This window comes from Rhinolophus ferrumequinum, chromosome 7 (genome assembly GCF_004115265.2).
Source record: "Rhinolophus ferrumequinum isolate MPI-CBG mRhiFer1 chromosome 7, mRhiFer1_v1.p, whole genome shotgun sequence".
Lineage (NCBI taxonomy): Eukaryota > Metazoa > Chordata > Mammalia > Chiroptera > Rhinolophidae > Rhinolophus > Rhinolophus ferrumequinum.
The window spans coordinates 41,895,931-41,923,143 of record NC_046290.1 but is presented as its reverse complement, the minus strand read 5'-3'; the positions used below and the strand labels follow the sequence as shown (position 1 = coordinate 41,923,143).

Below are 27,213 nucleotides of genomic sequence, written 5' to 3'. Positions count from 1 at the left end.
TTGTTTTTATTTTAGGACTTTTGATGTTTAGTATGAGCTAACGATTAATGGCAAAAAAAAAAAAAAAGCCATTTTGATCATGAGGAATGGTTGAAAGTCTGTGGATGTTTAGCAACCATAAAGTAGCTGGAAAGATTTTAGAAGAGTATTAATTCAATAGATATTTATGATGATTCTGCTGTGTGTTTTGAGTACAGTCTATGTGGAAAGTGCTGTCCTAGGCACCTAAAGAGAGTGCTTTGGAGAGATAAAGATGGTGATTTATTTATTTTTAAAGGACTATCTTTTGGTAAAAGAAGTAATCAAAGAACAAGTAGCATCAGTAGGTAGATCACAAGAAGTACATTTTCATTAATTAAAATATTGATATACACAACTTATGTTTGGTAGAGCAAGTGTTATAGATACTGTTGTAGATGGGGAAATGAAAGCTGAAAAGTACGTGAACTACTTGAGATCATACCATTAATTATTGCTAGGTGCTCCTATAAGAATGAGCAGCCTTTCTGTGAAAATAGTGATGGTAGACTATCCATAATGTAGTGATGTGAGCATTAAAATATTTGGTCCATTTACTGAGACTAACAGGTGACTAACTGAATATTTTTATCGTTTTTTGGTAGCTGTTGTATTTGTTGTTGATAGCAGTCATAGAGACAGAGTGAGTGAAGCACACAGTGAACTTGCAAAGTTGTTAACGGAAAAGGAACTCCGAGATGCTTTGCTCCTGATTTTTGCTAACAAACAGGTAACCCATCTGTATTTCAGAATACTTATTTTAGTAGTTTTGTGTATTCCGCATCATAAGGTAGTTGGAATGATTTCAAGGGAATTAGTAGATATTAATGAAGTTTCTGTTGTGTCTTGAGTGCAATCTATGTGGAGAGTGCTGTGTTTGGTACCTTGGAGTATACAAAAAGAAACAAAGTAGTTGATGCTCACCAGAAACTTCCATGTATTAGGTTGGTATAAAATTAATTGCGGTTTAAAAGGTTAAAAAATTGCAAAAACCGCAATTACTTTTGCACCAACCTAATATGTATATAAGTAAATGTGTAAGACAATCTATATGAGATTCTAATATAAAAAATTGGTAAGTAACTTCAATAATATTAACAAAGTGGTATGGGAAATGAAGAGAGTAGTTTTAAAGGTGGCATCTTGGATGATTTGTGAAAAGGAGGATTAGCATTGAAATTATGCTAAGTTGAAAGTACAGATAAGACTTCGAGTCAGTATGTGAAAGAAAGAATATTGTAGCCAGAGATAATTTATATATATATATATACACACATACACACACACACACACCTGTATCTATCTGTACACATAGCTATATATATATATATATATATATGTATATACACACATATATACATATAATGGGGGTGCCATAAACATGTATACACATTTTAAGAGATGTTATCTATGTATTACTTTTCAAAGTTGAGTTGAATTACTGTAGCAATGTGCAGTATGATGTTCGCTCAAAAGATGGCGTTAATCAAATGAATGCTAGCATCACCATGTGACAGGCAGGAAAATCAAAGAAAATGGTGGAAGCACAGTTGTCGTTCGAGGAGCACAAGACCATTATGAAATGGTATTTGAAATTCTAGAACATTGTGGAAGTACAATGACAATGGAGGCATATGTGACAGAACCTCCAACAGGCGTAACAATTACATGCATTTGTGATAAGTCTGAGACGCGTGGTGCTGTGCGTGATGTGCACAAGGGAAGATCCGGGAGGCCTCGCGCAGCAGCAAGTCCTGCTGCTCCTGCTGTGGTGTTGGATCCGTTTACATGCTTGCCACAGAAGTTGACCAAACAGTGTTCACCATAATCAGAGTGTCTGGACACTGATGGTAACCACTTTGACCTCTTGTAATTGCAGAAGTCAAACATGACTTGTAGTCATCTTTTGTTATCAGTATATATTGAGTATTGCAATTTTAATAGTTTTGTCTTTTCTTGAAATGTATATACACTTTTTTTGCACCCTCTGTAATGTGTATGTATGTAATAACACATAAGCACACAACTTCAATCTAAATAGTATAGAACTGATGAAGAAATTACGTTGCACTTACACAATTTAGATGTTAAAAACTAATGTGGAAAATCTGTTTGTCCTGATAATGGAAAGACACCTATCTCCAAGAAATTTTCTGGAAAAATATGAGATTATTACTGGTGGTTGCTTCTGGGAAGTAGGGGTGTTTGGAATAGTTTAATAAACGCTTCATTATATAAACCCTACATATAAGTCACTTTTCATGATATGCATGTTAATTTTTCTTTTAAATCGATGCCTTATAATGACTCCGGCAGTATCATTCAGGCTGCGTGGCCTTTATTGATTTCATTGTAGGGCTATTCTTACCAATTTTATATATTATAAATAAGTAAATTATTTAACCAAAACTAAATTTTTTCCTATTCTTAATCTCAGCTTACTGAAAGGTGAATCTAGGTTTTTAACTTTAGGCTTCTGCTAGAATGGTACCAACAGAATTGTATATAAATAGTAATAATTAGAAAAATGATATTGATGGACTGATTAAAAAAAATTCTGACGTGTATATATCTTTCAGGATGTTGCTGGAGCTCTGTCAGTAGAAGAAATCACTGAACTTCTCAGTCTTCATAAACTGTGCTGTGGCCGTAGCTGGTATATCCAGGGCTGCGACGCTCGCAGTGGTATGGGACTGTACGAAGGGTTGGACTGGCTCTCACGCCAACTTGTGGCTGCGGGAGTATTGGATGTTGCTTGATCTTTAATGCAGCAGTTGTTTCAAGTTTTGTGGTTAAGAGTTATTTTGCACATAATATGTTGTATGGAATTCTACATCTTAAAAGATAGTTAATTTAGGATTTGAGTATACGTTTTTAAAGAAATGTACATTTGTTATTTAAGTTTTCCAGATTGTATGTGACCCATATATTGGGAAGTAGTTACAGAGAAAGGGTAACGGAAGGTTTATTCTTACAGACAACTGAGTGCCTAATGGAACCTCTGTGTGAAGCAAGTGAAGCATAAATGTTTTTTTAACTTGCTTTATCACTGAATTTTGGCAGTATTTAGTAGCAAAAACGGCAGTTACTTAATGAAATAGAATCCACGAACTGCAACTTTGGGTAATGGAATTACTTTTATCTTTAGTATAACAGAATACCTTTAATGCTAAGACTATAAGCTATAGAAAATTAATTTTATACAGTGTTTTATTAAAACTTTCTCCTAAAGCTTTTTGTATAAAACCCAGTGAGTCAGAATGAAATATTATCTAACTAGGCCTGATCGTCAGATTTGTACTAAACTGAAGAACAATTAATAAAACTGTGAAAGTCAGTTATGTTCTAGTTATTCTTCACTTATGAAAGACCCATTTCCAGGGCTGAATCTGGATGTAATATTTCCTACAGAGCTCTAAATTGGTCCTTCTACTTTTTCAACATACTTAAAGTAGTTAGTAGTGTTTCTTTTTAAAATAATATTGCATCCTTAGTGAGAATGACTGTATGTGAAATGTAGTAAGTTACACATAGAACCAGGGTTGGCTTTACATGAGAGAGATCAAAGTAGAAAACTACCTTTAAGAGAAGTCATTTAAACAGTGGAAAATGCTTACTACATCAATTACTATAAAATGCTTTACCCAAATAAGTGCATTTATCTTGACAATAAAACATGATGAAGGCTCTTTATGACAAGGCCTTGAAAAATTATTTAAGAGAAATAACATGTCTAAGGAAGGAAAAGAAATGTTCAAAAAGTTTACATCACATTTATTATGCAGTGTTGTAAAAGTTTAAAATTTTTGTGCTCTTTACTGTTTTTCATTTTTAAAGGATACTTCCTTATTATGGCAGTACAATTTATTATATTTAAACATAGCTAGATTGGGTTTTATGGATTTTTTTAATACTTTTTATATTTTAGGATGAAGTTGAATCCTAAATCTTAATTTAGCTACTATGTGGACTTTGATGTGTGATGACAAGATGAGACATTCAGGTGGTACTGTTTTGGTTTAGTCTCTTCAAATGTATTTTGGTTTAAAAACAACAAAACTTTTAGAAAACAAAGCATTAAAAAAAAGGTCCAGTGGTATGGGCAATGTGTAAATAAGTATATAATTATGTCGTCCCTTTATTTTTCAAGTAAAAGGTCATGCTGTTACAGGTATAGTTTGTGAGTATAAAGTATTACTTATACTTGTGAATTAAATTATTTAATATTTCACTGATTGCAATAACTGTGAAAAATAAAAATGGTGTTACATTTGCCTGTGAGCCCTTGAACTGTTTTCTCTACTAGGTCTAACACTAACATGTAAACTTACTTTCCTTGTAAATTATTAAGTTTATTTCACCAATTTTGTTAAACTTTGTAATTCACATTCTTAGCGTATTACTAGTTGTGCTTAGACCTAATTGTAATGTATATAATAGTGTTTGTTTGTGATTTTTTTTTTTAAGAAATATTTTTTTCAGGCTCTTACTACTATTTGTGGTTGTATTCTTTCAATAATTATGATTGTGCTAGTTCCCTTTGGGAAACATCAAATTTAAGAATGAGAGAGACATTTTAAATATAGTCTATTAGGATTTGCTTCCTAGCTCTGAATTTCTGTATTAAACCTAAATATTACTGTATGATTTATATAAAGCAGATTTTTCAAGTGTATAGCCCTGGTCTGTAATTCTGGAATGCATTATAATCACCAGAAGCCACTCTTTGCATTATACATATGACCAGCACAGACAGCAATAAAATGTTAAAATCATTTTAAAGAAGTCCGATCGTTATTCTAAAAATTCTTTTTCTTGAACCATCTATGTTGTAGTAGTGCTAGTAGCCAATTCAAAGTCTTATTTGTGCTGTGGTTAGAGAAACTATAAAATAAAATAGGATAGGGACTCACATGTTAAATTTGAGATGTAGTTTAAGATTTAGAAATATCTTATTCTGTATTTTCAATGTAAGTCATGTTTAAATGAGTATTGTAACTAGTGTTTTGAAAGGAGCTAAAATTTTCCATTGAGCAAAGAGGAACTCTTTTTAAATTTAACCTTGTTTCATTTGAGAACATATCATTTTAAATAACCATTTTGGAAAATGGCTTGGAAAACTTAGCTGTCATCTGTGAACTAATATTGCTAAGATAAAGACTTTCATGAAACATTGGGATACTTCTCAATTTGCAAAGTAGTAATAGGGAAGAAGATAGTGTTACTTGTCCTCTAAATGAATGAGTGAAAAGGACTAATGAATAAGCATCAGATGGTATCTTGCTAATAATTTAAAGCATGCTTAAAAAAGACATCTGGCAATTTATGTGTTTAGGTCGACTGATTACATTAAATTTGTGACATGGAATGGAAAAATTCATTAATCAAATATGATTTTCACTCAAAGCAAAATATTTTGAGGGAATGAGGCATCACCACCACTTGGTGGCAGTATTACCAAAAATTTAAGCGCGTAGCAATGAATACATTGCTAGCTAGGTAAGTCTAAACACCTAAAATTAGAAAGAAAAGGTAAATGTCACAGTGAAAAGTTATTTTATGTTCAACTTTAAATTATTTTTAAAAGAAGGACGCAATTTAGCATATCCTACCATTACACAAGAGTTTGTGGTACAAAATGAATAAAGGAAATAATCCTGCTGATGAATAAAAGGAAAAGTGTAAGCTGAAATTTAAAGCATGAGAATGTGAATTCCCTAAACAAGTCTGTTAAACATGTTCCTCTTTTAATTTCTTGAAGAGTCTGTCTGGAAGCTAGAAACGGTAGTTCTTAATAGTTACTAAGTAAGTTATGAGGGTAAGTGAAGAAGGAAGGAAATCAATATAAGATTTTGAACTCATTGTTTTATTGCTCCGGTTTCTTCTAATTTCTCTATTTATTAGATGCCCAAATTTTTACTCATTATATTTTTTTGATGGCATATTTAATAAGGGTAAGAAAAGATATGCTATAAACTTGAGGACAGAAAAATTATTTAGCTACATTAGAAAAAGAATGTGAAATAGTAAGTGAATCTGTATATAAAACCAAGGACTCAGGTATTCATTTACTCAAATTCTTATATTTGAAAGAATATTTGAAAATTATTAGGGCATTTAACACTTTTGACCAAAGGGACTTCCTATTTATACATTAAGTTTTACTTACCACTGCTTACTACTTAACAGTGATCAAAAGACAAAACTAATCCGCACAGAACACAAACCTTGTAAAAGAAGGGAAATAGTATATACAGTCAGATCCTGGTGCCCTTTCTTTATGGATCTGACGAAACATATGAGGGCAGATTTGGCATGTTTTAAAAAGTTAAACAAATGCATACCATTCTTATTTACTATGGTTTTGAGTCTCATGAGAAATTACATATAAGGAGTGCTATTTGCCTGAATTCAGTCCATTTCAATGTTTCACCTCCCAGGATGAGAAATATTGCAAAAAAAAAGGCAAAGTTTTTAAAAAGTGGCCTTTAATGAAAAATACAAAAATATAAAACTGCATCCTTGAAACATGATTTGTATGTTCAGCAAGTCTTAAGAGATTCCTAATGTAAAATAATCCTGTGTTTACAATGTGTATTTTTGTTTACACGATACAATGAAACAATCAGTTTACTTGACAGTAATATTTATGATGCTGACATCCTCATAGGGTTTATCTGTTTTGGGATTAACTTTGACGTTGGAGATCCTTTGTACAACTTCCATTCCTTTAGTCACTCGTCCAAATACCGTATGCTTATTATCAAGCCAAGGCTGTGTTGGAGGACAAATAGAAAATCTTGGTAAACCCAGATTTCTTACATCACACCCTCTGGGTGAGCAAATTAAAGATGATTTAAATTTATGCTTCTTTATGTAATTAAAAAGATTTACAATAATTTCACTTAGTAGATTTTAAGAGTGATTTCATGTTTATAAGAAAAAATAAAAAGCATAGTTTAATGTAGGTATCTGTAGGTTTCAGACCAAAGGGAGGTGGAAAATGTTTGCTAAAGGTAAGTGTCTTTGCATGGATTAAAGAATTAAAGCTAAAACTTTAAAATCTCTCTGCAGGCACCCTACCTGCACAAGTAAGAGGCAATTTGGAATAGTTTAAGCAGCATGTGCTTTGGCACTAGAGAGGAGCTCAAATGCTAGCTCTGCTACTTACTTGACCTTTGGCAAGTTACTCATGTCTTTTTGTTTCTCATCTATTATTTAAAACTTGGTATACTGACACTAGAAGTATTGTGAATATTATGTGAGACTACTAGTATGTGACTGGCATATGGTAGTTATAAATATTTTTCATTCATTGCTTAGTGCTTAATTTCAAAAATTAAGTGTATAATTTTTATAATTTTGTGGAACTGCATAGTAGTAGAGTATCTTGTTACACTGTATTCCATCAAATGCACAATGCCATGGATTACTGGTTGCATCTGACTTCACAGATACAAAAATGTGGGGAAAAAGTGTCTTAAAATCAGGAATTCATATACTCTAATCTTCCCATTCTAAAAATGAACAAACAGGCCCAGAGGTGAAATAATGTGTTTTGTGGATTGTACAAAACATTAATGGTAGCAAAGCTGACTAGAACTCAAGTATTCTAAATTACAGAAGTATTGTTTTACAAAGTAAAACCGGATTTGCTAGGTAATTTTATAATATATTTGCTAATCTAAATGGTTTTCATTTTTACATCCTGGCAGATATAAATAATGGTAGGGAATAATGCAGCTCTTTCTTCCACTGAATTCACTCTTAGATCATAACTATAAACCTCTGGCTTACAGAAAATACTGTTCTACTTACCGTTGGTACCACTGTTATGAAAAACTGAGATCCATTAGTATTTGATCCAGCATTGGCCATGCTGAGTGTATATGGTCTGTCGTGTCGTAACGTTGAATGAAATTCATCTTCAAACTCTCCTCCCCATATGCTTTCTCCTCCCATACCAGTGCCTGTTGGATCTCCTGTCTGAATCATGAAGCCCTTAACAGAAAGTATACAAAAAAACATTACACTGTTGTTTTCTATATGTATGCTTTGGAGTTCTTATGTTTGCCAAGAGTGTTTTGTATTCAGTAAAAACTTTTGTTAACAGTTACTCCATAAAGTGATTTTATTAAACTTATTAATTTATACTTTAATTTGGATGGTGTATTTCCATTGCTCAACTGCTACCTAATTTCAATGATTAAAACAAAAATGCAAAGGTCTCCTCACTTACAGACATATATTATCTTCCCCAATAATCTAACTAAAACCAATTAATAGTCTAAATAAGTTTTAGCATCTGTGTAGTATTTAGGTCTCATATAATTGCCTTACTCTTCTTCCTTTCCCTAAGCACTTGGATTTTCTGGATTTCATTTCACTAATTCCTCCAGAACCCTGAAATGTGATTTTTCTCCTGCCACCTCAGACCTCTCAGTAACCAAGAACTACATCACTGCCCCACCTGTTTTATGGAATGCTGCTCAACAAAATTCTGGGCAGAGTTCATTCTGCTCTTCGGGTATTAATGGTGACATCTGGGCTCTTCTATTATTTAAGTTCGTATCTTCTAGATCTAGACCTTCTCTAGCCACTAGGAACCAGTTACTTTGGCTATTGGTTTTATCTCAGCATGGTCCTCTCCTCATTATCTAACCCCGTTTTCAACTGTTGACAGAATATTGCTGCACTGTTTCTAAAAAGGTAACTATGCTACTGTTCCTGTCTTTGATTCTAGATCTGATATTCATGACCGTTCTTTTGGCTTCCATAGTGCATGTTTCCTATTCCTTTCTAATAAAGTGTGAGAGATTAAGATTCCTTAGGCTTAAACCTCTTGTTATGTAATAACATACTATTCCTTGAAGCATAATATTTGCATAACTTACCTTAATTATACGGTGAAATGTATGTCCATTATAATAACCATTTCTGCTGTGAACACAGAAGTTTTCCACTGTCTTAGGGCACCTAGTAAGACATATTTTAAAAATATGAAATCTATTCAGAGCATCTTAAGACAGTTTCTTTGCAGTTCTGCTTCCTAATGGTGTTTTCAATATCTTCTGAATGTTTCAGAAAGACAGTATTTTTTTCATAACCTCTTCTATTCTGAGGACAAGCAAGAGTTGAAAGGACATATAAGCAGTTGTATAATGTTATTTTTTAATGTTGTACCTTTAGATCAAGATTGCTTATTATTTTAGTTTGACAGAATTTAATTTCAAGGTTATTTATGAGTTTAAAAAATAACAACCATAGCACCTTCAAATATATAGTTTCTGTATATAGTGGATTAAGTTCCTAGGAAAGTTAACTTTTTTTAATAAAACAATGTTATGGTACAGTGAAACATCCTCTTGTGATTAAGTTTTACCTTCGGAACAGTTAAATTAGAGGTAAAAACCAAAAATTATTTTCCTACATTTATCAAATGCTGGTAACCTTAATAGCATCACAGCTGCTTATAATATGTCAGCTAAAAAACAAGTACAGGGCTGGCCCGGTGGCTCAGGCGGTTAGAGCTCCATGCTCCTAACTCTGAAGGCTGCTAGTTCAATTCCCACATGGGCCAGTGGGCTCTCAACCACAAGGTTGCCAGTTCGATTCCTCGAGTCCCGCAAGGGATGGTGGGCAGCGCCCCCTGCAACTAAAAATTGAACACGGCACCTTGAGCTGAGCTATCGCTGAGCTCCTGGATGGCTCAGTTGGTTGAAGTGCGTCCTCTCAACCACAAGGTTGCCTGTTCGACTCCCGCAAGGGATGGTGGGCTGCGCCCCCTGCAACTAGAAAACGGCAACTGGACCTGGAGCTGAGCTGCGCCCTCCACAACTAAGATTGAAAGGACAACAACTTGAAGCTGAACAGCACCCTCTACAACTAAGATTGAAAGGACAACAACTTGACTTGGAAAAAAGGCCTGGAAGTACACACTGTTCCCCAATAAAAAAAAAGTCCTGTTCCCCTTCCCCAATTAAAAAAAAGCAAAAAACAAAAAACAAGTACACTATAATGGGCCTGACACTTTACCAAACTTTGGAGATTGAACAGTCCAGAAAACATAGTGCCTGTATTTACGAATTTTATATTACCATGAGGAGATGACAGTGTCAGCAACCAAAAAAAAACAAAAAAAACAAAAACAAAAACAAATTATTCCAAAAAGCATGACACCAACATCAGGAGGCACACCAGACTAGATTTCAGAGAAGGCTGCCAAACCGAGATGTGAATTATGAGTGGGAGTTGGGGAGAGATGTGTGGCTGGCAAAGGGAATAGCCTGTGCAAATGCTTAGGAGGTAAAAAAGGATACTCAACTATTGCAAATGGGATCAAGTTCAGTATGGTCAGTGTAGCAAATGAACTGAAAATGAAGAAAGATAAGCTAGGAGGGCCAGCTAATGTAGACAGCTAGGAAGTCATTAAAGGATTTAGGGCAGAGAAATACAGTAAGTCCTCACTTAAGGTCATTGATAGGTTCTTGGACACTGGGACTTGAATCAAAACAATGTAGAACAAAACCAATTTTACCATAGGCTAATTGATATAAATGGGGTAAGTTCCTATAGCTTTCTTTCTGGTCACGAAAACATCACCAAACTTCTAAATAAAGACCCAAAACACTTCTAATATTAAACATTAAAATAAATGTGAGCTATATATACATTAAAAAAAGATTAATAAAAGAAAGATAACTATTTCCCAACCCAATTATTCCAGTTTAGGGTAATTTTTTTTATAAAAATGTTATGGTACAGTGTCATATTCCTGACCAAGGACTTATTCACTGAAGTATCTCCTATATTTAATCAACTTTAAATGACAATCACACACAATGAATGTGAAGCTTTCTAAATAATATTAACTAATCTCATGGAATGGTTTAATACGGTACATCATCTAATAACTAGCTCTTCGTGCTGGGAATGGATGGGAAAAATCAAGAGAATCTTGCACGAAGTACATCAGGGAATAACACGCTTAAGGGCTACATGGGTTCTGAGCACTTGAAATGAGATGGTCCAGGATGCTGGAACTGCCTGGTTCTTTGTTCAGTACCACAGTGTGGTATGATAAAACATCCATAGCCAATAAATAAGTACTTTTAAGTAAAGGTGTTGTACAAGATGTCACCCTTTGCATTAAGACTAGCCAGATACTCTATTGTATTTGATATTCTATGTTCATTTTGCAAACTTCTAAACTGTCTAGAATACTTTTCTTTTTTCAATGGAAGCCCTTATGTGCTTTATTGGAATTTATTTTTAAAACATGTAACTTCTGGGACTAAGGAAGAGGTTAAGTAGATGTCTGGCAACTGTCAGGAAGGAAAAATAATTATCCTCTCCTTAAGCATTTGCTTTGAGAGGAAAGCCAGTTAAAAATAAGTGAGCCACAAAACTTATAGTTGGGATGTGCAATTAACATTAATAGTAATATATGTTTATATATCACTTTACAGTTTACATTTAGCACTTTTACATTTTGTCCTTATTTTATAAACCTGTTAAATATGTGTATATATGTATAAAAACCTTTCCTATTTTCTAGTGGAATGATTATCAGAAATCTCAGGGTTGTTGCTCTATCACACATTTCAATTCTTTAAAATTTCTTAAGTCAAAATAACAAGAGTTTTAAGTTGCATAGTTTCTTCAAATATACACATTTACATTGGTCTTTTAAGTTGACAAAAACAGTACATACTCAACAGGAAAAAGTTTGATGTGAATGTCTCCCATGCTTGTGTGGATAATCGCACTGTCTGAAACTCGTTTAGGTCCTTCAGCCTGAGTAGCTGCCATGACTTCTTCTTTAGAAGGTTTCTCATTAAAAACATCTCGGTCAGAATCTGCACTTTTGGTATCTTCTGGTTCTCGTTTGGTAAACTCAAGGAGGAAAATAAAAAGTGATTGAATTAAATTTTTCATCGGGTTAAAAATTATGAACAAGAAAATTTCATTTCTCAAGTTTAGTAACTTCTTTAATAGCATGCTGATTCTTTAAAATAAAAAACAAAATTATTACAAGTTATAAAAATTAATTTATGACTTTGATTTAAAAAAATTCATTTCTAATGCAGTATTTGAGGAAAGGAAGAATTCACATCAGAAGAAATCCTTATTTCAGGAATTACTTCCTATTATAGGATGTATAGGAAGTTAAATTATTTTTATACTTATCTAATATGAAAATAATCCATATAATGAAGATGTACGATTTCAAGTAGGATTTAATATCCTTTGGGGTAGAAATATTGGGGGCTCATATTTAACAAGATGCAGTTTTATGTGAGGTACCTCTCTACTTCTGCATTCTAGCATGTCCTACCCTGCCACCTATTGATAGCTTTTCAGTCTGGAATCTTTGGGTTTGAATTCCAACTCTGCCATTTACTAGTTATGTGACTTTGGGGAAGTAAATTTATTTTGTCCATTTCCTCATTCTAAATGGTGATAACAGGAAGTACCTCAAAATGATACCTTGTGAAGATTAAATGAAGGGATGAAGTGCTTAGAGAACAGTTTTTACCATATAGAGGGTACTATATACATATTAATAATTATTATGAGCAGGACCACATGCTAGGTAGGATGAGGATTCAAAGACCAATCAGTAATAGATCGTGACTTTTTTTTTTTTTTTTTTTTGCAGAGCACCATCTAATATAGCTGAACCCTGAAGTTTAGAAGAAAGAACGCAAATTCTGAATGAAGTTGTAGAAATCTCACAATCCTCAGGGTATAAGGAGAATTAGAAAAACCTTTCAGTTGTTAAAACTCTGGACTTCCCAAGGCCTGTTTCTTTTATTTAACTCTAAATAAGTAGACATCTTTCCTCCCAAGAAAGCTCTACTTGATGCCAAATGAGTTCCAGGAGGGTAAAGCTAATGTCCCAGGCCCTCTTGCCTAATATTCCTTGATCCACTTGGACATAATCCAAAAAAAAGAAACAACCAAGTTAGGATGTTATTGCCTTAACATCTTATTCTCCAGTTTTCAAAGGAATATTAAAGAATTAATATTATTTATTTATATTAATTTTTAAATACTTACCTTGATTTAGCTCACATATAGGATTACTAAAGTTCAAATTTTGTAAAATTTTACTTCATGATACTGGATTTGAAAAAAGGAAATCACATACATATATATGCATACATATATATATATATATATATATATGCCATTTTAATTTTGCTTAAGATTATGTACATGTAATAAAACTGAAAGCTCATTCATGAACATGTTAGCTATATAAAGACAGTACGAGTCACTTATTTTTGTTTTTCTATTTCTTCAAAGTTTACAAGGAATGTGTGATTTAATCAACATTAAAGTAAACTCTGGGGAAAGAAAAACAAAACACAACTTGTTACTTAGGTTTTTAATAAAGTGGATGGAAATTGTATATGTTTTTAGTGTATATCAAGAATTCTCTTTTATGATTAATTTTTACCTTCAAAACAGTTAAATTAAGGTTAAAAAAATTATTTTCCTACATTTATCAAATGCTGGCAACCTTAATAGCATCACAGCTGCTTACAGCATATCAGCTGAATGAATGAGTATACTATAGGGGGCCAGACACTTTACCAAAATTTGTGGACTTAATAATCAAGAAAACAGTGCCTGTATTTACAGATTTTATATCATCATGAGGAGATGACAATATCAGCAACCAAAAAACAAACAAACAAAAAACCCACCAAATTATTCCAAAGAGTGTGATACGTGACACCAACATCAGGAGGCACACCTAACCCAGACTAGATTTCAGAGAAGGCTGCCAAACCGAGATGTGAATTATGAGTGGGAGTTGGGGAGAGATGTGTGGCTGGCAAAGGGAATAGCCTGTGCAAATGCTTAGGAGGTAAAAAAGGATACTCAACTATTGCAAATGGGATCAAGTTCAGTATGGTCAGTGTAGCAAATGAACTGAAAATGAAGAAAGATAAGCTAGGAGGGCCAGCTAATGTAGACAGCTAGGAAGTCATTAAAGGATTTAGGGCAGAGAAATACAGTAAGTCCTCACTTAAGGTCATTGATAGGTTCTTGGACACTGGGACTTGAATCAAAACAATGTAGAACAAAACCAATTTTACCATAGGCTAATTGATATAAATGGGATAAGTTCCTATAGCTTTCTTTCTGGTCACGAAAACATCACCAAACTTCTCAATAAAGACCTAAAACGCTTCTAATATTAAACATTGAAATCGAACATTGAAATAAATGTGAGCTATACCTGTGTTAAAAAAGATTAATAAAGTAGATAATTATTTTCCAACCCCCTTATTCCACTTTAGGATCATGGGTAGCTGGAGCCTATCCCAGCAGCTCAGAGAAGGGCTCAGGATAGGAATTACCCTTGGACAGAACACTGCTCCATTGCAGAGTGCGCTTGCTCGCTCTCACACTGGGACAATTTAGACACCAATTAACCTATCATGCCCATCTTTGGGATGTGGGAGAAAAACAGAGAACTTGGAGAAAACCCACACAGACATGGGGAGAATGTGCAAACTCCACACTGACATTGGTCCTGTCCAAGAGTCAATTTTTTTTTCTCATCAACATTATAACGAAACGTTATTTAAGGACCCGCTGTAATCACATTCGGGCCTTAGGAAGTCTCTGACTGCAGTGAAGGAAAGAATGCCAGGGCAGGGGTCTCTAGGCTTTTGGGACATTTCTGCTTGGCTGAACAATCAGGACGATGTTACTCCTAGGTAGTTTGATTTTGAGCCCAATTTTAGTTAACATGCAAAGTACTTTTAATTCTCCCGGAAAAAAAAAAATCCTCAGGAATAAACAATTCCAAGACAGCAACGTTACAATGCAGTCAAAAGATTAAAAAAAAGAAATGTGTAGACAAGAAAGTGTGCAAGTGTGGGGGAGATGTATTCAAGAGTAAAAACTGTAAAATAATAAAAACACAGAAGAATTTTTAAAACCCCATAGCAAAACTATTTTGGATTCAATTATTACCATGACCACTTACTTCCTATCATCTTAGACAACACAAATAGTTGTAGAAGCCAGGTTGAAAAATTTTCAAAACAGGATGGAAAACAGTACAGAAATACTTAAAATCAAGTCCTAGTTAAAAATTCTACAATATTAATGTTGTAAGATGGTATTCTGGTTGTTTAGAAAGTCTGCTATTATTGCCAACATTCTCTTCAGTTGAAAGCACAAGCTAAGAAAATAAAACTCCAACCAAACTGGAAGAAACATTAAGATCTATCTCTTAGAACTTCCACATACCATATAAAATCTATTCTTTTTGAAAGATGTGCAGACTATTGTTGGGTCAGCTTGAATATTCTGAAGAACAGGGTTTTCAGAAGCTTTCATTTCTATAGTAGTTGCAGCACGATGTTTTTTGGCTATTCCCTGGAACAAAGCCAATTGCATCACTCTAATATTTTCTTGCTTGCCTAAGATCCGCACACACCTGGAAAACACGTTTTACACAATAAAATCATCAGAATTAACTCTAATTATTACAACTATACAGATAAAAGCAGGGAATAGTTATCTTTATCTTTGTACAAAACAACTAGTGAAAGGTTTTTAAAAAGTATTTCTCTACCCCCCAAAAAAGTTATTTAAAATTGGTAGGCAGCTATAATTTTTACGTTAAAAAAACACAATCATTCACTCATACAGTTTTAACCTATCCCTATTATTTTAACCTATCTGCAAACCTTCAAAGATTTTGTATTGCCAAGAACTACAATACAAATTTGTTTATATGTGAGAATGTACAGCACAAGATTTTTTCTCCTTAAAATATACTTTAAGTTCTTTTTATTTACATTCAATGATAGTATCTGATTGTAGCTATTCTGTACTAAGACCAAATGGACTGTTTGTACAAAAGGCTTATTGTGGTTTCATGCATTTTAACTTCTGATTTTATGTCTAGCAGGATGTAATGCTGAATTCTGTGGTTAAAATATTTGGCAACGTTTAACATGAACCAGGCTAATTTAAATCAATAAGCAAAAGACAGACTATAACTTGTTAAAAAAAAAAACAAAAAACTTGAAACTATGCATATCTTCTTTCCATTTCTTTTACAAACATGAGTGGAAACTTTTTACATAAGATTATAAACAACCAAAAGACCACAGAAAAATCCAGTCAAAACATTTGGTTAAGTTTAGACATTTGGGACCATTCCACTTGTCTTGGAACAAACAAAACTCTCATTGTTTCCCCGACCGAGGAAATGGTCCCCCATAAATGCATTTTTAAAAAACATACATCATATTAAAGCTTACCGGTTTGTTTCTACATTTATGACTTTAATGCCCAGCATTGTTCCATACAGCACAAAGTGTCCAGTTTCATCAAAAACTATATTAATTAATCTCACTGCATCCACCTTCTCCAACTCACGTTCTACAGCCATTCGTCGGCCAAACTCCATGTCTGGGAGCTGCTGCCTCATCTGCTGTAGTTCAGTAAACATCTAGGAAATAAACCATTTATTAACAAAAAAGCTACATAATAAAGGGAATGAGAATTTAAATAGAAGCAGAGTATACATGAAGAGTCACTGACAGTCTGTATACTTATATATATTCTTAAGGAGAATTCCAAACACTAAGCAGGAAATAAAAAGACATCAGTAAGTTCAATCATAAAATATATTTACACTAACTGATTTCTCTAATTAAAACAAAACCAGTTAATATAATTACTGCTTTTCCTACAGAAACAACAATATATGTGCTGCCTTTTATAAGCTATAGACTAGCACTTTTTGATAGAAATACAATGCAAACCACACATGTAATATAAAATTTTCAAGTAGCCACATTAAGCAAAATAAACAGGTAAAACTAATAATGTTTTATTCAACCCAATATATCCAAAATATTAAGCAATTTAATAAAATTGAGATAAATTACACCTTTTTCTTATATTAAAGTTTGAAATCTTGTATTTTATACTTTCAGCTGATCTCAATTTGGACTAGGCACATACCAAGTGCTTAAGAGCCACATGTGGCTAGTGGCTACTACATTGGGCAATACCGTGTTTCCCCGAAAATAAGACCTAACCAGAAAATAAGCCCTAGCATGATTTTTCAGGATGACATCCCCTGAACATAAGCCCTAATGTGTCTTTTGGAGCAAAACTTAATGTAAGACCCAGTCTTATTTTTGGGGAAACACCGTAGCTATGGACTATGAGGTCCTTATTCAAGGATCCTGGGGCCTGACATACGAGTTGTATAACAAGCACTCCATTTTTGTTCAATGAATGAACTCTTATTATTTCACTAATGTATAACAATTTCACGGTATTTCAGAAAATGTTTCAAGCTATTTTGACATTGAGCACAACTACAGTTAGAATATCATTAGATAACTAGGACATAGGATAGATATGGGTGCACTTTAGTATGAAAATTTTGTTTACTTTTCTTTAGCATAGTTAAAACACAATTTTCAAAATAGAGATCACATCTTAATTATTATGCACTATTACACGACAAGCCTCCCAAAAGATACTCTCTTTACATTCAGTTTTCCAGACGTTTAGGGCATCAAAGAGCAGAATTCAAAAGTAGCTCTCCAATGTAGATTAAAATAGGCCAGACTTAGGTCTCATCTACTTCTATCCTTTTTTCATGCCTATGTTAACTGGAAATCTCCAGTTTTTTTGTTTTTTTTTAGATCTGGAAAGAACAATATACTCTGAAAATCAAAAGGCAGTATGTGTGTTAGGGAACAAACAACATGTATTTCATAAATGTTAACCCAATGTGATAAGCACATCAAAATCTTTTTACAGTATTCTAGCAGGGCCTCTTTAATACACAGTTGTGTGGCCATATGCAGTGATTCTGGTTAATAAATACTAAAAGATACAACTTCATCCAATTAAATTTCTCATCTGTTGTACTAGGACACTTAACTGGTTAGAAACCTCCCCCTGTAACGTGGAACTTTGAAATTCCAGTCATTGACTACTCACTAGCACTGTAACTAATTTAATTGGCATTTGCTTTTTTTTTTTCAAACTCTTATTATGAATCTCAACTTCTATCATAGGCTTTACTACTGTACTGACCACTGACCTCTTAATACCTTAGTTCTGTCACTTTGACAAATGTTGAAGACAACAAAGGAGTGGATGGAACAGCTCAGAGTATGTATGTTAAGAGATTTACTAAGATCAATCATAAAATTGATTGAGATTAAATTTATGAGACCAATCATAAAATACCCAGGCACTAGGATTTGAATGTTTCTTTTCCTAAGGAATCTTGGAAGAGCTGCAAGTTGGTAGAGTTTTTAAATTATACTTAAATTGAAACTAATACCTAATTACCAGCCACCACTAAAGAAGAAAACATCACCACCAAGGTTTCTTCTTTTCTTAAAAGCATAGTAGAAAGCTACCTCCTTCCAATAAAATGAGTCACAGGGATGATTTGACTAGCAAATAGAATTTTACGTTTGTCTCAAATCACATTACTTCAGGCAGATAATCTATCTAGCTTGTTACCACTTGCCACCAAACAGGAGTGTCATTTATAAAAGTGATAGAATTTCTGAAGAGCTTAATGCAAAGAATATAATGTAAACTGGTCACTACCAAGACTGTGGAATCAACACTGTCACACAGTAAACATTATTGCTACAAAGGTTCAACCCAGATTCCCAGAGCACACCATCGGCAGAGAACCACCTGATGAAAACAGTTGATGAGACCCAAGTTTCCACAAAAAGCAGTTAACTTTGCATTGATAAACCTATACAACTATATGCTCTAACAAATTCTTGTTAGCAGTAATTACGTGTCAGATCCTGTTCTTAATGCTGGAGATAATATCATGAACCAAAACAGATACAGGACCATAGATCAATCGCATAGTTTAGTCTACTGGGAGTTGATACACATAATCAAATAAGACCATACCAAATGCTTTAAAATAAACAGTGATATATAGTCACATAAAAAAAGTTGTCCTAGACTGAATGAACAGTGAAAAATTCCCGAAAGAATTGATTCTTTGAGATTTGAAGGAGGAGTTCAATACGTAATGGGAGAAATGGGGGAGGGGTTCAAAGGAGAACATGATCAGATACGTGCTTTCAAAAGACTGCTCTGGGTATATAGCATGGATAACAGATTAGGAGAAAGCCAGAATAGATATAAGCAGTAGGCCATGCAATAGACCAGGCAAAAAAATCATGATAGGGTAGTGCCAGCTATGCTGAAATGAAATGGATGGATTTAAAGCATATTTAGAAAGTAAAATTGTCAGGACTCATGAGAAATTAAATAGAGGGATAAAGAATTAGAGTTATGGAGGACTCAAATATCTGGCTTGTGCAAGTAGATGGATGTTGATGCCATTCATGAAAACAGGGAAAAAAGGGATAGGACCAGTCTGTTCATAATAGAAAGCTGGAGAAATAAATCTGGGAGTAGTCAGACAGGAATGAACGGAGTGGGAAGAGAAGGGGGCCTAGAATGAGTTTTGAGGATCTTAAGAGAATCGGCTTACAAATAAAACAAAACTGAAAAAACAGCCATGTAAGTAGAAGGGTAACTGGCTAGGTTTACATCATAAACCCAGGGAAGACACTTTTGAAGAGCAACAATACAAGACAGCAGTTGAATATTATCTTTAATGTGCTAAGAGAAAATAACTATCAATCTAAATATCTATATTCAGAAAAATCTTTTTAAGAAATAGCACAAAATAAAGATTTTCAGAAATGTAAAATCTGAATAAATATAAATTGCACTTACACTTAGTGATTCATCAAAGACTCTCATGAGTTTTCCAGTTAAAAACCTGAAAATTCTGACTTTTCTATCAGTACCAATTGTAGCTATTTTCTTTCCATCCGGTGAAAAACATATGCTGGTTGGAAAAGCCTTGCACTTGGCAAATTCATATAAATCTGTGTCAGTTTTATATTCCCAGTTCACATTTTTGGGGAATTTATATTCATGAGGAGGCCCAGTCCAGTATTCAATCATTCCAGATTTGTCAGAAGACACTACTGCTTTGTAAACTGGGTTTAGCCGTATCTGAGTAAGAGGTGATGTATGGAGTTTGTCAAAAACATGAAGTGGCTGGTTATCTCCTCGACCATCATAAATAAAAATTTTTCCTGTACTCTTCTCAGAAGCAGCAACTGAAGATATAGCATCCCCTGGGCAATAGATCCACTCACATTGTCCAGGAAAATAGCTGAAACAGTAAAGAATTGAGGGGAAAAAAAGAGGTCAACACAAGTAAGCATTAGCACCACCAAAAAATGTCCTGGCCAGTGATTTAGCTAGTTTTGGATTCCTTGCTCAAAAAAAGCAGAGATACAGAATGGAGAGGAATAACTAAGAACAGTTACTAAGTTTTCTCTTCCTGACCTCACCAATGAAATAACTTCTGAGGAGCTATCAAACTACAAGAGAATTGTATAGCAAACCATTTACTTCTCTTGGGTAGATAATGAAACCTAGTTAGACTTGGGCCTTAAAATATTACGGGGCATTGCTTTTGGGATCTCTATGTCTCAATCGATGTATAACTTACTCTTAACTAGGTTAGCATGTAACAGTATACATTACAAATCCATTCTTGAAATATTAAAGATCAAAATACTTTAGTTTTGACTATGCTCAAAAGAAAAACATTCTTATATTACACTCTCATTATTAGTAACTGGAGAGTGGGGCCCTATTCCCATATGCTTGTGGCCTTCCAAGAATAGGGAGATATCGTTTCCTCTCCCCAGTTGCCAATGAAGACACAGTGTAAAACACAGAAGAGAATCCACAGCAGAAACCAAACCCTTCTGGAACCTTGATCTTGGACTTTGCAGCCTCCTGAACTGTGAGAAAATAAATTTCTGTTGTTTAAGCCACTTACTCTATGGTCTTTTATTATGACAGTCTAAGCAGACTAAGACAAGTCCCAAAACTGTTTCTGATAATGCTATAACTTTCAAGCTGACATTTATTTAGAAATATATAAATTTAGTGCGTTATCTTAAAAAAGACATGCTTAAAACAAAGTATTAGTCTTATTATTGTGCAGTTTAACTACAAAGTTAGGGTATCAATATACTTCAAGTTTAAAATCACCAACAAATAACCTCAATTCCAAAAATGTGCGTAAGATTTGTAAGAACACAATACCATATTACTGAAATAAGCACAACAAAGAAGTTAATTCTAGGTACCAGTAAATTAGATATGATGATCCTTCTTGTTAAGTAGTGTTAAACGGATATAATAAATTCTTGCTATGATGCTGTTTGGAAATTTCTGCAGTGATTAATGACAAAACCCACAGCAGAAGCCTCCACATAGCATCAAAACCAGAATTCACCATAGCTAAGTTTCCCAAAGGTACATTTTTTAATGGCATAGTAATGTATTCTGTTTAGAAATACCTATGAAATGATGGAGTTTAAGTATTATTTCACTAAATTAAAAGACGTATCATGTATAAAGGACTCACCCAAGCTTCAGCATATTGATCATGTCAAAGTTCACGACATCAAACACCTTCATTGCCTTATCGTCACCCACAGAACAGAACAACGCTCCCTCGGAGCTAACTGCAATACTCTCAATGACTCCTATTTAAATCAAAGAAATTAAAAGATCAAATACCAATGAAATAAATGCACGATTCAAAGAAAAAAACACTTTAAAAGAAATGTTAACCAGTACAGTTTTAAAGAGTCCCCCTCCCCCCAAAAAAGAAAGAAAAATTTGAAATTCTTACCCAGGTGACTACGAAAATGTTTAACAAATTCAATTCCCTCTTCCACTTTTTTCCAGAACTTAACATGTCCATCATGACTGGCAGTAATAATGAAGTCTGTCCTGCATATATAAAATTGTAAAAGTTAATTTCTAAAACAAATCTATGAATCACTCAATACCCCTTAAAGCAATCATTCACTGACAATCTTTGACTCTTTTATAATAGGTTTTTCAAAAAAACCCAAATCTTCGTTTATTCAGGCCACTATATTAGGGTAGATGGAACACTTCAAATTTTGAAGCTCATTTCTGGATATGACAACAGTTGGTGCTGTTAATTTTAAACTTAATTTTAATCTTAAGAGCTAGGATCCAAATTTAGCTAGGATGTGATATTAAAAAAAAGAAATCTCACCAGGAATCACGAGACCATGGGGTCCTTTTATGCTAAAATTACCCTATAGGCACTCCTTTTACAAGGAAAATGTTCTATTTTTCAGAAGCTGATAAATAATTAAGTTTCAACATACTGCTTTCATATATAGCAAAATTCAACGTGTTTGTTTTATAACCTAGCCAAGGTATTTTGCTTGTTTAAACTATGAAAAAGATTTTGTACAGAATCATCTTGCCTGTGAGGTACATAAAAATAGAAACTATTTATTGAAACCTAGTATGTGTCAAGTACTTGACACACATTAGTCTTTACAGCAACTCTATTAGAGGGTATTTTTATTACCATTTTACAAATTAGGAAATAGTTTTAAAATGTTAACTGTATTTGCCCTAGGTCCATAGCTGGAGAATGGCATTCAATGATCAGATCTGCCTAACTTCAGAACCTATTCTTTCTATTATACTCTGCTGCCTTGGGTTAAAAAGAGAAAAAAAAAAAATTTGAGAGTGTTAGCAATGCTAGTGCAATATGCTGCTTTATACACTGACAACTTTGGACTAGGAAAAGTGTTCATGTTTGGTCAGAATTATCCTATAAATGAAATATAGATATTTTATTTAATTAAATTTATATCTTAAATTGTCTCCAAGAAATCAAGAGTAGATTGATCCAAAGAACAAAGTAATTCATTTACTTCTTTCCATAATTACTGCCAATATCATCCATCACATCTCATCCCAATTTCTATACTAATCTCCTAACTGCTCTCACTGAATCCATTCTTACCCTATCTAAATCCATTCATTTCACCACAGCCAGAGTGGTCTTTAAGGTAATAAATCTGATGTTACTCTCCTGATTACAGGTTCAAAATCCAGGTAAGGAATATAAAATGCTGGGATTTAGCCCTTGCCATTTTTTTCCTCCAGCCTCATCTAAACCTGTTTCCTTATTTATAAAATGCAGATTATATTACTACTTCATAAGCTTGTTCTTAAGATAATTTGTGAAAAAGCTTTAGAACAGTACTGGAGATAATATGAACTTAACATACAGAAGTATATTACTATTATTATCCTGTTCCAAATCCCCGTTCATCTACCTTGAAGGTGCTGTGACATTTCCAGGATGTCTTAGTTCTCATCATTTTCCCCATTAGTAGTACTGAAGAGGCCAGCTACCAATTACTCCCATCTTAAGTAATATACTCTTTTTTCTGGGAAGCTCAGACAATACCTGGTTCATCCCTTTTTGTCATTTTATCTCCAAAAGACATACACACAAACTAAAGAGTTCTTAGGAAATATAATACATTCATTCCTTGTATGACATAGGAAAGAACATGTAGGACTTAAAATTATTACAGAACCTGTGGAATTATATAGAAATCCATAATATCCTAAAGTTACTTCTACAAGTCCACCTCAAAATTTAAGCATTTTAAAAAAAAAAAATCTTGGGAAAAAAATGTGATCGACTTACTTGGTGCATACCACATGGGTAATAACATCTCTGTGCATGTAACTGCGCTCGTACATAGATGCACTGGGGAGATTATCAAGATAGATTCTTTCAAACTCTAGAACTAAAAAAAGCAAAGAAAAAAGGTTATTTTTAACAACTGGAACTAAATACTATTTTGTATTTTCTTTAAGTTTTCTAAGTTCTATTTTGTAGTTTCATCTAGATTTTCTTTAATTTCTTTCAATTCCACATGTGATGAAAATAAAAATGCAGTGTCTGTCAGTTGTAACTTTTATTATTGCACAGTACTGAAAAGCACTATTATTTATTAAGTCAAGATGAGTTCCAGGTGTTAATATAGATGCTAACTGTCCCCAGAACTTAAGAACTGAGTTTGAAGATTCCATTAAAAAAACAAAACCAAAAACCTTAAAAAGCTTCATGAAAATACTACAACCACCTTTCTAACCATGTAGATTCAATTATTAGTGCTAATTTAAATAAGTAATAAGAAGCCAATGGCCATCTATTAAGATGTCTCATATCTTTAAGGCACTGATCCTCTTTGAAGTCACTGATACTGGGATTTTTTTAGAACTGAGAAAATCCTAGAGAATATCCAGTTGAGTGCTTCTCATTTTTCCGTGGCAAAACATTTGTAAGAGCGGTAATCTGAGGACAGAGTGATTTCATTACATGCACTATAAACAATTTTACTAGTAAAAAACTGACATTATAAGTGTACCTAATAAAAGTCCAGTGATGGCCAAACTACCTACAAAAAGTTGCTAAATTACATATGATGAGTTATTTCAGCTTTTTATAACTACTGTATAGAAGACTCAAAGCTAGTTTGACGAACTATTTTTCCCTTCACTTTTATTAACAGAATCCCCATTTTTATAACAGCAGCTATAAGATGACCTCTCTCACCTTCTCCTGCCGTTAGGTGTGACCATGTATCAATGAGATAAAAGTGGAAGAGTTGTGAGATGTTAAAATTGTGCGATGGTAAAGAAGTCTCCTTGAAAAGGTGTACCATTCTTCCCTTCCTCAATCCAGCTTGAACTGGGATACGTGCACTGTAATTTTAATAACTGTTTAGGACAAAAATGAGGGCCATACCCTAGTGATGTTAGGGCTAAAAGCAGGAAACAGCCGAGGTTCCTTCTGAGCCCCTACATCAATCCTAGACTGCCTACTTTGGGGCTTCTTTTACATGCGAGAGAAGTATACCTCTATCTTTTTAATGTTACTGTCATTTTGAGTTTTTCTGTAATATGCAGTTAAATTTAATCCTATTTGATACACATTCCTTTTGCTGTTTGTTAGTTCACTTGTTGAACAGATTTTATTGAAAACGAAATAGGTTTTAAGGTACACGGGCATAAAGAAGAGCAACACATAGTTCCTGTCGTTGAGAATCCATGAGTTTAATTAAAGGTAGTGCCATATAATTATTCATAATGTCTTTCCGAAAATGTATACAGAAATTCAATGTCCAAAGAACATATTAAAGGAAATGGTTCCATTCCTAGAAAGCTAAAACACTTTTTTTAGATAAAAATCTTCATTGATTTTTATTTTTTTTAACATTTAATGTGTTTTAAAATTTCAGTTTTATTCAAACTGAATACACTGCTGACTGGCTTAAATACAATAAGCATCTAATTAAGGGTGAAGATTTTCATACCTAATGATTTCCATCTCTGAATTGTATTAAATTTATAAGATCTTTTTCTCAAAACACTAATATCAGCACTTTGATATATTTGGATTTTCTCATTCCCCCACTTATTTCCATAGAAGAGGATATGCAAAAATATTCTAAATCAATCATAAACACAATAATATTCATTCATTCGGTAAATACTGAGTATCTGCTATATGCGAAGCACTGTACCAAGCACTGGAGCAAAACTAGCTCCTATATCCTTATAGTTCTAGCAATGGAGAGAAACATTAATCTATGACATGAATAAATATACAATTTAAAAATGCAGCCGGTGCAATGAGGAAAAAGTTGCTATGGAAACATTTATTAGGAAGACCTGGCAGTAAAAAAGGTAATGCACATTAAGGGTGTCAATGTACAAAGTTCTAAAAAGCTGCTTCTTCAAAATTTGGACACATAAAATTTGAAAGCTACCTGTAAATTCAGCACCATAAACATTACCTCAGAGTTATCAGCAATGTGCTTTAGAAACTCAGCCCAGAATGGAGAAGTCACAGGCTTCCCAGAGGTGATAGTTGAGAGCTAAAGGATGCACAAAAGTTAGCCAAGTGAAAGGGGTGAGGGGAATAATTCCAGGTAGAGAGACACTATGATAGCCTGACCGTCATCCAGAGGAGAAAATGAGTATGGCTGGAGCGCAGAGGAGAAATGACAGGGGTTAGGAGAGGAAAGTATGGAAATATGCTGGTTGGATGAGAAATAATATCACGAAGGGCCTTGTATGACATGTTAGGGAGGTTAGGGACTTTGTTTTGAAAATAATGAGAAATCACTGAAGAGTTAAGTAGGGAGAATGATAAAGTAAGATTTGAGCTTTCACAAAGATCACATTTTCATGGTCCTATACGTTTAAGGAAAACGTTTCATTGAACAACTTGAAAAACAAGAAAATTTAATCTATCCCTTTACCCACTCCTTTTATTTGGTAAAATTTTGTCACTATTCCACAGTAGTGGCAAAATGCTTCATGCCATGGTATGTAACGAGTACGGATTGAGAACCACAGACCTCGGCTTTTAAATGAAAAATGTGTGATCCAGGTAACTTACGTAACCTTCCCTAGGTCAGAAAACTCATTAGTGGAAGAGTCAGGGTGGAAATTAGCATTACCTACACTTTACGATTCTAAATAGGCACTGCCGTTCCTCCGCTTCCCAACACATTTCCCACTCCTCGGCTAAAAGCCTCAGAGAACCAGTACTTTTTTTCCACAACTGCTACACGGAGTTAGAAACTCCAACCTCATATGGCTGCAGGGATTAAAAGAGAGGTGCTAAACACGTAGTAAGTCTTGGCACAAGTAAGCATTAGCATCTGTTATAACAAATCAGTGATTAACAGTGTTTGATATTATAAAAAAGACACTGTACTGCGCCCACATCACTCTTTCAGGAGGACGTACAAGTACAGAGTGGCCAGAAGTGAGAAGACGACCCTCCGTTCTTAAGGCACAAAACCCCACAAACACACCACCCGTTTTCGAGTCTGGCTTGAACTCTCCTACTCGTGGCTCGCAGCATTCCACCTCGCCCTGTGCTTATCACCGTGACTACCTTTCCTCTTCTTGGCCAATGTTGCCTCTACAGGTAAAGGCCCAACCCAGCGCTCTTCATTATCGTCTTCGTTCTCTTGGGCCACTGGTACTGCCACTGTCAGCTCTCTTTCTTTGAGTTCCGTTTTTTCCGGTTCCTCCGGGTCCCGGCGCCTTCTCCTCCTTTGCTGTGAATCACCTTCTGCCGCCATGTTGGCCGAATCGTCGGAAAAGGCGCGACACACACAGATCGGCGACCAATCGCAAGGCAGCGGCGCAACTTTACCGACAGCGGCCGAGCGAGTT

The 27,213-nt window shown here is 34.2% G+C and overlaps 2 protein-coding genes across 2 annotated transcripts in view; one reads left to right on the top strand and one right to left on the bottom strand.

Moving 5' to 3' along the window:
* The window catches only part of TRIM23 (tripartite motif containing 23), a 30,151-nt gene extending 25,358 nt beyond the window's left edge, over positions 1–4,793 (top strand). The window contains exons 10-11 of the mRNA XM_033109919.1: positions 624–748; positions 2,598–4,793. Coding sequence (XP_032965810.1) covers positions 624–748; positions 2,598–2,777 — 305 coding nt within the window. The 3' untranslated portion in view covers positions 2,778–4,793. The remainder of the gene's footprint in view (positions 1–623; positions 749–2,597) is intronic.
* A 1,696-nt stretch (positions 4,794–6,489) lies between these two features.
* PPWD1 (peptidylprolyl isomerase domain and WD repeat containing 1) lies at positions 6,490–27,181 on the bottom strand. The gene is made up of 11 exons (XM_033111050.1): positions 26,930–27,181; positions 23,660–23,762; positions 21,800–21,900; positions 21,530–21,650; positions 19,810–20,257; positions 16,317–16,507; positions 15,295–15,484; positions 11,732–11,913; positions 8,913–8,994; positions 7,837–8,019; positions 6,490–6,792 (listed from the first exon to the last, which is right to left on the bottom strand). The coding sequence occupies exons 1-11, from the start codon at positions 27,117–27,119 to the stop codon at positions 6,649–6,651; spliced, it is 1,935 nt and encodes a 644-aa protein (XP_032966941.1). The 5' UTR covers positions 27,120–27,181; the 3' UTR covers positions 6,490–6,648.
* Between the last annotated feature and the right edge of the window lie 32 nt (positions 27,182–27,213).